This window comes from Falco naumanni, chromosome 8 (genome assembly GCF_017639655.2).
Source record: "Falco naumanni isolate bFalNau1 chromosome 8, bFalNau1.pat, whole genome shotgun sequence".
Taxonomy (NCBI): domain Eukaryota; kingdom Metazoa; phylum Chordata; class Aves; order Falconiformes; family Falconidae; genus Falco; species Falco naumanni.
In genome coordinates, this window is record NC_054061.1 from 10,367,434 (window position 1) to 10,377,573 (window position 10,140).

The window sequence follows — 10,140 nt, forward strand, 5'->3', positions numbered from 1 at the left end:
CCCCTATGGCCAAGCTGCACCCACCCTGGAAGGGGCTGCTGAGGGACAGCGGAGCACAGCATTCCTTGGGCTCCAGCTCCCAGGCGCCGGCGGCTGTTTTTAGCCAAGTGAAAGTCCGATGTTTTGAGATTTTCTATTTTGAGAAGCAAAGCCGGAGAAGTGGAGCAGCCCCTGACCCTTGGGTGTCTGTGCAGAGCCGGGCAGGGAGGCAGGCAGGGCGGGTACAGGGCAGCTGCTGCCCTCGGAGGGATGTGGTTGCCCCTGGGTCTTCACCCCATGGTTGCCCCTGTGGCCCCTCGCACCTCAGGCTGTGCTGGAGCCTGGTCCCGTGAGGTCCCATCCCCCACACTCTCACAGGGGAGAACAGCCTTTCCAGCACTGGGATGCCATTCCTCCTTTCCCTCCTGCAACAAGATCCTGGTGGAGCCCCAGAGCAGGACATGGGGTATCCCACCCTAGCCCAGCACCCTTGTACCCCTCCGTGGGGTGTGCACATGCCCCCTCAGAGCCCATGTGGCGTGGCACAGCTATGTGCTGGTGGGCAGCCATAGGGGCCAGCCCCAGCAGAGGGGCACAGGGCTCAGACTGGGCTGTTACAGGGGCATGGTCAGCTCAGCCCAGTGCCGGTAATGCTGCCACATGGGGGGCTTTGTCACCCCCACAGCAGCTGTGGGCTCTGTCCCCCACACAAGGAGATGCTGAGGTCTGCCTGGCAGCAGGGAGGATCGGTGCTTGCTGGAGCTGCCATGGTGAGTTGTCACCACCAGCAGATCACCCGCATTGTGAGGGTGCTGGCGATGGGTGCTGCTTGCTGGGCTCCCCAGAGGCAGACGCCAGCCCGGGGCGCAGGCTTCGGCCTCATTTTATTCAACCCCACGTTTCCAAAGGTACCTCGAGATGCACACTGGCACTGCAGTCCAGGGTCCATGCCAGGCTGGGGGCCATGTCCCCAGTGTCACAGTGGGGCCCTAGGTGCGGTGCCAGCGGGGGACAGCCAGAAGCCGGCGGAAAGCAGCGCGGAAGTCCCGGTTGAAGAGGGTGTAGATGAGGGGGTTGAGGCTGCTGTTGCAGTAACCGATCCAGAAGAAGAAGCTGAAGAGAGGCTTGGAGACACGGCAGCCCTCCCCACAGACAGCGCCCAGGCTGTAGGTGAAGAAGAAGGGGAACCAGCACAGCACAAAGGCCCCCATCACCACGGCCAGCACGACGGTGAAGCGCCGCTCCTGTGCCTGCACCAGCCGCCGGCGGCACAGCAACACGCTCTGGTGCTGGCTCTGGCGCCGCCAGCCCGGCATCCTGAGCCCTGTCCCCTTCTTGCCGGTGCCGGCGGGGCGTGGGGAATGGATGGCAAGGAGGGCTGCCGTCCGCCGGGCGGTCAGGTGGTAGATGCGGCAGTAGACGGTGACCATAACAAGGCAGGGGGCGAAGAAGGAGGCGGCGCAGGAGGCCAGCACGTACCATGTCTCCTGGCTCAGCTGGCACTTCTGGCCCCCCGGCCGGGCCTGCAGGAGCGGTGGCAATGCCACCAGGGCTGCTGCTGCCCAGACTGCCCCGATCATCCCCTTCACCCGCCCGGGGCTGCGGCGCAGGTTAAGCCGGGCTGCCCGGGTGACAGCCCAGTAGCGGTCGAGGCTGATGGCGCAGAGGTGCCCGATGGAAGCGGTGCAGAGCAGCACGTCCAGCGCCAGGTACAGGCTGCACCACAGGCCACCAAAGTACCAGTAGCCCATCACCTCGTTGGCCAGCGAGAAGGGCAGGACAAGGACAGCCACCAGGATGTCCGCCGAGGCCAGGGACACCAGGAAAAGGTTCTGCGGAGCCCGCAGAGCCCGGCTGGTGGAGATGGCCACCACCACCAGCGCGTTGCCCACCAGCGTGGCCAGCAGAATGGCCAGGGCAGCCAGCAGGATGAGCCCTGTGGCTGCAGGCGAGTGCGGGGCACTGCTGGTGTCGCTGCTGTTACCGGAGGCATTGGGGAAGGTGCTGGCTGGCTCCATGCTGGCCTGGCACCTCAGGCGGACAAAGCCCCATGGGGCTGCCCCCCGCCGCACGCGCCCCGCTCACCGGCCTCGTTGCGTCTCCTGGCACAGCCCCAGCTCTGCTGAGTCCCAGGGGGGTGTCCTGGCCACCACCGCTCCCATACTGACCCAGTCTGGTGGCAAGGCAGAGCTCGTCCTGGCCCAGCGGTCGCCCGGCCAGGCACACAGGGTGGTGGCGGCGCTGGGAACCCCGCTGCGGCTCCCACAGCCTGCTGGCTCTGCTGGTCCCAGCCCAGGAGGAGGGTGGGCAGGAAGGAGGGAGGGAGGGACAGGCTGATATCGCTGGCAGGAGCCCAAGCATCTGTGGGCAGTGGGAGAAGCAGTTCTTCCCAACACTTAAAGGGCTCCTGCCAGGGTCACCATGGTGGGTGGGCTCCTGCCATGGGTGTCAGGGTGCCCAGTGGGCCAGGGGCACTGGCTAGCTGTGCTGAGTTGACATACGTGAGCCACAGCCTGGCAGCACAGCAGCACCCCGCCGGCTACCCCATGCTGTTCCCTGCTCACTGGCACGCTGCTGTGGCACACGGTCGTGCAGCGCAGACCCTGCCAGCTCAGCCCTGTGGGGAAAAGGCAGGTGGAAGAAGCTGCTGCCCGCAACACCTTGGTACGAGCTGGCTGCAAACTGCAGGTGCAGGGTTTAGCTGCAGCATCATCAGTGTGTGCTCCTGTGGCACCAGCAGTGCGTTTGCTGCATCCCCAGCACAGGGTACCCGTACAGGGCTGGGCTGTGCCGTGGTGGTGTACGGACACGGGGAGGGCAGTGGGTGTCTGGCAGCTCTGGCAGGGTTTGCAGAGGCAGGAGACCAAGAAACACACACCCAGTGCGCAGGTGCTCGGTGTTTATTAGACACCAGCTGAGCAGGAAGAGCAGAAACTGGGCAGCCATGGGAGCAGCGGCCAGGGTGTCTGGTGCTGGCTAGAGCCGGGTAGCACCGTGTGGGAGTGGTCGGGGTGAGCCCACCCGAACGGCAGGGTTGGGAACCTCCTCGGGGTAGGAGAGCACGGGGTTGTCCAGCCCCAGCCGGACCTTGTCACGGGGAGGGCCCTCACGCTCATCCCAGCCCTCGGGGCTGCGGCAGCGATCGGTGCAGCAGAGGGTGGCCCGGGTGATGAGTCGGTCCAGGGGCTGCAGCGAGTGCATCCAGGCGGGAAGGAAGTCCCAGGTCTGCAGCCATTTGGGCAGGCGGCCAGGGCTGTGTGCCTGCAGAGCATTCACCAGCCCCACAAAGAAGAGGAGGCCGAGGAAAGGTGTGCCCACCCCCACCAGCGCCCGCCAGCCCGCCATGGAGATGCCAAAGATGAGGGAGGGCAGCAGGAGGAAGCAGATGATGAGGTACAGCACAGCAAACCAGCGGTACTTGGCCGTGCGCTCGCCCAGCGCCTTGGCCATGCGGATGGGCAGGCGGGTGAAGGGCAGCGGGTACCACAGCAGGATGCCGGAGATGTTGAAGAAGAAGTGGCAAAGGGCAATCTGTAGGGACAGCATCCCTGTCGGGCCGGGCACGCAGGCTTCCCCCAGCCTCTGCCTTGCCTGGTGGCCCCTGCCCACCCAACCATGGGCCCAGGCTGCCCATACCTGGAAGGAACTGGCCAGCTTGTCCCCCGGGCTAGCCAGGGCGGCCAGGATGGCAGTGGTGGTGGTGCCGATGTTGGAGCCCAGGGTCAGCGGGTAGGCACGCTCAATGCTGATCACCCCTAGGCCTGCAGAAGAGGCACCCTATCCCATCCCATCACTCCTCGCCAGTGACATTCCCATGCTCTCCCAAGGAGGCATGGCTCCTCCTGTCCCTCTGAGCACTCTAGCACCCATGGGCCATCGTGGGGGAGACCACCACGTGGCAGGGGACCAGGCATGGCTGGGACTCACCGATCAGGGGTGTGATGGCCGAGGTGAAGACAGAGCTGCTCTGCACCACGAAGGTCATCCCAGCACCCACCACCATGGCGAAGTACCCGGTGAGCCAGCTAAGCGGGTGCGGGAGGTCTGCCACAGCATGGCCATGAGCACAGGCATGGACACAAGCATGGACATGGGCATGGACACATCAGCCAGGAGTGGCCTGGAACTCCTATATGGTGCTGGGGAGCGGGGGGGGGGGGGGAGCTGTGGGGCCAGGCTCTGGGTATGGGCTCAGGCTGTGGGTATGGGGCCAGCCTGGTGGCCAGGATGGCTGGGCAAAGAGGACGTGGACACTAGGAGGCCATGAGAGCCATAAGCAAAGTGGGGATCAGGGGCAGGCAGGGGCTGTGGGGGTCAGGCAGGGATGGGGGTTAGGGGCAGCTAGGGATGGGTCTGAGGATGGCAGGTGGGTATGGGTATGGGTGACTAGGGCAGACAGGGTCCCATCCCACTCACCCCATAGCTGTCTCCGTCCCACTCACCAGTGTTGATGACCTTCTGGATGGCTTTGGCCACCTGCCCCTTGAGCAGGGAGTTGAGGAGTTTGACCAGGAGGATGAGGCAGGTGCAGAGCACAACAAGGGACCCGGCAAGCAGCACCAGCCCCACGGCCAGGTCGGGCAGCGGCGTGTCGGTGAAGAGGTGCTCGCCTGCCCCACAGCACGGCTGGGCAAGGGGCTGGGGCCAGCCCAGCCCCACTCACAAACCTGCTCCCCCAAGACAGCCCCACACCTGGACCAGCCCCAATATCTTCCAGCCCTGCCTCACATTATGACTCCAGCCCCATGCCCAGAACCTCTCCATCCCACATACAGCTCCCCCAGTCCCACCTGCACCTCCCCAGCCCTACGCCCCATACCCCCCAGCCCTGACCAAGCCCCCTGTACCCACTCACACTTCTGCCTGGTGACATTGTGGAGGCTTTCAATGCCCTTAGTGCTGCAGTGGCTAGGGGCTGTGCAGTTCAGAGGGGGGCCAAGCCCCACAGCAGCCATCTGCAAGGAGAAGGTGGGCTGCAGCTGGTTCCACAGCATCCTCGGCCAGCCTCTGCCCACCACCCACCCTTGGTGGGATTGTTTGATGTCCCCAGAAAGGCCACGGGCCCCTCACCTGTGGGGGCGCAGGGCCACACCAGACGCGGATGAGGCTCCGATTGCGCAGGCTCTCGTCCCCCATTGCGATGCCTGTGATCACCGACTTGTCCAGCTGCAAAAACACACATATTGGAGAGGGCCCTTGGGGACTGACAGCACCCACAGCTTGGAGACATCTTCACTGGGATGGGTACACCACTGCCAGCCTGGGGACACTTGCATATAACCACCATTGAAGGGAAAACAGTGCTGGGGACCAGCACTGGGACAGCAATGCTGGGGGACAACCACCAGTCTGGTGACACCACTGCCAGCCTAGAGACACGTGGGTATGACCACCACCAAAGGAACACCAGCACTGGGGACATCACCACCAGCATGGGGGACACCAGTGCTGGGAGACCACCACCAGCCTGGGGACACCACGGCTGATAAGACCTGGATGATGAGCTTGGTAAAGGGCTCTGTGATGATCTTCAGCAGGTCAGGAGCATCCTTCCCACTGCGGATGTTGAAGGTGGCCACGACCAGGCGGGTGATGTGGTGCAGGTACCCGCTCACCACCTCCAGTGGCAGCAGGACCAGCACTGAAAGCCAGTTGAAGCAGTCGTGCACCGTGGCACCAGCGAAGGCCCTGTGTGGAGGAGCCCGTTGGCATGGTGTGGCCCCCAACACCCAAGTCCTCTCTGTCCTGACAAGCTCTCACCGTTTGAACTCGCTGCGGTCTCCAGCCTGCATGAGGGCCACAATGGTGTTGGTGACAGAGGTGCCGATGTTGGAGCCCATGATGATAGGGATGGCAGAGCGCACCTCCAGCACTGAGGACAGAGAGACCTGTCAGCCCCGCATGGCCCAGCTCAGGGTGACCACATCCAGCCACCCTGTCCCCAGGAGCCCCACGGGCACACTCACACCCCGAGGAGACCATGCTGACAATGATGGAGGTGGAGGTGGAGGAGCTCTGTACCAGCACGGTCACCAGGATGCCCACCACCAGCCCAGCCACTGGGTTGGAGAGGATAGCATTGTCCTTGAAGATGTCCCCGGCCACCTTGCCTGCAAGAGAGTGAGTGGCAGGGTGCCGGCATGGTGGGTGCCACCAGCTGCCCAGGCGTCCCCACCACCCTACCTCCAGCCAACTGGAAGGCAGAGCTGAGCACGTCTAGGGAGCACACGAAGAGGTACAGGAACCCGAACATCAAGGGCACCTTGAGAAGGGAGACACAGATGGACTGGACCCTGGCCCAGCACCCCAGCTCTGCGCAAGACAAGAGAGAGTGTTAAATGCCAGTCATGGCACTGCCCCGGCTCCCTGGACTTCCACAGCCCTACACCGTCCTCCCATGCCGCCAGTGGGATGGGGCTCACGTCCCCCTCTGTGCCACCACTCCCGGGGTTCCCTCCATCTCCTCCCACTCTGGAGTGCCCTGTGCCAGCCACCCCTGTTGCCCCTCAGCTCTGCCCCCAGCACCCCGGGGAGCTGAGGGTCTCCCTGGCAGCCTGCCACACCGAGGGTCTGGCTGGGGTGCCAGCACGAGGACTGGCACCGCGGGGCAGCAGGGAGGAATTGCTGCTAGTCCCAGGGACAAAGCTGAGCCTCTGCCAGCACCCCACAATCCTGGCACCCTGAGACCCCCCCTGGGTGCCTCTAGCAGGTCTCTGGGGTGCTTCCCAACCCGGGTACTGTGTGCCCACCGCCCAGGGGTCTCACCTGGCTTCTGTAGCTCATCCAAGCCCAGCCGGGTCCCCTGCCAGGGCAGCGCATCCAGCTCGTACCGCTCCCTGCCCTCGCCCAGGCGCCCCGGGGAGCCGGGGCAGGGGAAGCCATGGTCAGGGCAAGCACCGACAGCAAAGGGGCAGGTGTGGGCACCCGGCAGCCGGTGCAGAGCTGGGGAGAGGGGGCACCCACGTTATGGCCCCAGCATCGTGGGGACCCCTCTGCAGAGGGGAGCTGGGCACCGCCTGGGCTGGTGAGCTGGCCCTGCTGAGCCCAGCAGGGTGAGGAAGAGGAGGAGCTGGAGGGCTGGGGGCACCTACCTTGGGGGCTGGGGCAGTAGGCGAACTGGGGCCCGTGCATCACCCTTCCTCCCCGCACCGGGCAGCGGGGCAGGGCCGGGCTCTCCCTCCGGTAGGGCAGCATCACTTCTGCTGAGGCTGAGCAGAGGTGGCCATGCGTCACTACAGCTGTCCCACACCAGCTGCCACCAGTCCCCAAATCCCTGCGGTGCTGGCACCGCTGAGGAGCACCATCCCATTACCCGGTGGTCCCCTGGCCACTGGCTACTGCTGTGCCACCCCAGCGAGCTCCTGCAAGGGCAGGCAGGGGACACAGGGAGGGGACCCCTCCTGCCCAAGGCCCTGCTCACCTGGGGCTGGCCAGGCACTCACGGCAGCACCATGTCCACATGCCACATCCACGCGTTCCTCCAGTCAAGTGGCCCGTGGGGCACCACAACCCTTTATATCCACGCCAAGAGCAAAGTCTAAGTAGCCCCATGTTGCCCCTCGCCTCTGCTTGCTGCTCACCTCCTCCCCAGAAATTCCTCCAGTTAATGGGTAACCCTGCAGCATCCCGCGTCAGCTGCAGCGCCAGGGTGGGATGGGGCACTCGCCCCCGGGGTACCGTGTGACCGGCACACCCCGTCTCACCTGGCCCAGGCTCGGCATCACCCCGGGGTGAGTGGCAGCCAGTGCTGTGGGAAGTGAAGCTGGGGCAGTGCTGGAGCCCAGTGCCTGAGGAGCGATGCTGGAACAGCCTCAGCTCTCCATCACTTGGTGCCAGGTGCTTCATCCCCTGCACGAGTGGAGGAGAGGAGGAGGAAGGGCTCGGTGTTCATGCTGTTGGTGTGTCCCAAACCAGAGGTGGGGCCACATACATATCGACCATCCTTGGACCCATCTGAGCATCAGTCACAATGGATCCCGCTCTGCCCCGGGCACACACTGTCCTTGCCGCCAGGGCATTGGCGGTGGGTTACATCAGCACCAGTGTGGTCCCCGTGTCCTGTCACTGGTGGTGACAGTGGCACATAGCCTTGCTCAACCCGTGCTGGTGGCTCAGTACGGAGCAGCTGGCCGCACTGTGAGGGCTGTGTGGGGCAGAGCCTGCATCTTCTCAGCAGACACGATGCTAGGGTGGGCAGGAGCAGAGCTATGTCAGCATTGCTGTCACCACCTCCTTGGTGCCATTTATCATTACCTGCTGTTTACGCACCTCCTGCCAAGTTTCCATCCACCCACCAGGCACCCACACCGCTCGTGTCCACGTCTGCCTGGGGGAGAGCCAGGGGGCAAAGGCCTTTCCAGCCTTGGCGCCTGTGGGGAGCGGGCACAGAGGGGCTGCACAGCTGCTACATCCCTGTTCCTCCAGGATCGGGCATTCCCAGGACCCATCACCATGGACACACCAGCTGCGATTATATAGGGGGAGCAAGGGGAGATCCCTCAGATACCCCAGGGTACTTAGGGGCAGCCTGGGGACATCCCTGCCGCTGCTGGAGCATCACCAAGCCTCCATCAAATCACAAACTGATGGAGCTGAATGTGCAAGAGGTGCCACAGCAGGGGACATGTCTTGCCTCTGCAGGGCCTGGAGATGCTTCTGGCTGGGGGGAGCAGACAGTGGCACCTGCAGAGCCCTGTGCCAGGCTGCGGCAGGCAGGAGACCAGTGTCTCTGCTTGTCCCATGCCCGGGGGCTCTTGGCCAGCTGCCCCCACAATCATTAACCCAGTGAGGCCCTGGCAGCTCCAGCTGTCACTCATTGACAGGGTTGGGGCTGAAGTCCTTGGTCATGATGGCCCCACAGCTTCCCCTACACCATCAGCAGTGCTGGGAAAACAAGCTCCTCTCACTGCCCCTTGCTGCCGGGCAGGGTGGCACCAGAGCTGAGGGCTGGCTCCAGCCCTGCCCTGGCCGGGGGGGGCTGCATGGGGTATAGGGGAGCTGGGGGACACTACTGCCAGCAAAAGCACGGTCTGGCCTCAGTGGCGGAGGAAGGAGAGGGATGCATGTCCAGGCAATGCTCTTTATTTTCCCCAGTTTCACACCACAGACGGTACTGAGCAGCACCACGGAGACACGGGGGGACTCTGAGGCTGTGGGGCTGCAGCTGGCTGCAGCAGCGTGGGGCTGGGTAGCCATGCCCCCGTCCCTGGGTGAGCCCTGGGGCTGCCCTGGGCCACCCCTCTGCCTCTGGCAGGCAGTGGTGACAGAGTGGTGACCGAGGACACAGCCAGGAAGGACCCCAGCATGCACGGGCAAAGCAGAGGTCTCCTGGCTGCTGGCAGGGGGCTGTGTCCATTTCAGACTACTGTGTCTGGGACCCCTGGGGACATGGAGCTGCTGAGGATGGGGACCCACCGGGCACAGCCACGTCTGGCAGAGCCAGGCTCAAGGTTACCACCCAGTACAGCTGCCTGCAGAGGTGACAGGCTGGGCCCATGCTGGGTACCCACACACCAGGCTGAGATGCTCAGCACCCAGGGGTGCTGCATTCCTCTGGCACCAGGCAGGTCTGCCCCAAGGGCCACGCACCAGCAGCCCAAGCCAGGCCAGGGCAGGGGACCTACAGTGATTTGCTCCTGCGGGTCGCTTCAGCAGCTGCCCACGCAGGGTCTCCCTGCAGGGAGGAGGAAAGCTTCTTTGGCACAACCTGCTGCCTCTGCCTCTGCTTGGGGCAGGAACCAGGTGCCCTGCTCCACAACAGCAGTGCTATCATGGCAGGATCAGACCCAGCCACGCTCACGCAAGGCAGACAGTAACAACCTGCCCCGGCCACCGGCCGGCAGGGCCATGCTCACCCTCCCTGGGAAGGGAAGACCTGCACATCAACAACGAGGGAAGCCCTGTTCCAGCAGGGTCAGGGACCAGATCCAGCCCTCAGCTCCGGACACGTGTTCTCCTGACCCTGCCAGCCCACAGCACCTGGGTTCAGGGCTGGAGCCTGCCTTGCCACCCCACCCACCCCTCTATCCTGCACACCCTTCAGTTGGAAGGGTGCTTTCCCCACCTGAACATGGCACAGGCAGGATTTGCTGGATGGGCAGCTCTGCCACAGGCAGAGCAGGCAGAGGCACTGGGCAGGACAGTGCCAGGAATGTGTGGCCT

The 10,140-nt window shown here is 64.4% G+C and overlaps 2 protein-coding genes across 2 annotated transcripts; both read right to left on the reverse strand.

Moving 5' to 3' along the window:
* Positions 1-709: 709 nt before the first annotated feature.
* LOC121092935 (alpha-2C adrenergic receptor-like) lies at positions 710-2,246 on the reverse strand. Its single transcript, XM_040604610.1, has one exon. The coding sequence runs from the start codon at positions 1,995-1,997 to the stop codon at positions 969-971; it is 1,029 nt and encodes a 342-aa protein (XP_040460544.1). The 5' UTR covers positions 1,998-2,246; the 3' UTR covers positions 710-968.
* Positions 2,247-2,861: 615 nt separating this feature from the next.
* Positions 2,862-7,542, reverse strand: SLC34A1 (solute carrier family 34 member 1). The gene is made up of 13 exons (XM_040604608.1): positions 7,400-7,542; positions 7,071-7,187; positions 6,745-6,921; positions 6,163-6,291; positions 5,946-6,089; positions 5,740-5,851; positions 5,472-5,667; positions 5,050-5,145; positions 4,835-4,934; positions 4,422-4,589; positions 3,907-4,023; positions 3,616-3,740; positions 2,862-3,510 (listed from the first exon to the last, which is right to left on the reverse strand). Exons 2-13 carry the CDS (start codon positions 7,171-7,173, stop codon positions 2,956-2,958), a joined length of 2,022 nt encoding a protein of 673 aa, XP_040460542.1. The 5' UTR covers positions 7,174-7,187; positions 7,400-7,542; the 3' UTR covers positions 2,862-2,955.
* Positions 7,543-10,140: the final 2,598 nt, after the last annotated feature.

Excerpts from the sequence above, each read along its gene's own strand:
- SLC34A1 (XM_040604608.1), bottom strand. The coding sequence starts at position 7,173 with ATGCTGCCCTACCGGAGGGAGAGCCCGGCCCTGCCCCGCTGCCCGGTG. Across the intron at positions 6,090-6,162 it reads TGCCTTCCAGTTGGCTGGAG|GCAAGGTGGCCGGGGACATC; the intron begins GTAGGGTGGTGG and ends ACTCTCTTGCAG. Across the intron at positions 4,935-5,049 it reads GTGGCCCTGCGCCCCCACAG|ATGGCTGCTGTGGGGCTTGG; the intron begins GTGAGGGGCCCG and ends TTCTCCTTGCAG.
- LOC121092935 (XM_040604610.1), bottom strand. The coding sequence starts at position 1,997 with ATGGAGCCAGCCAGCACCTTCCCCAATGCCTCCGGTAACAGCAGCGAC.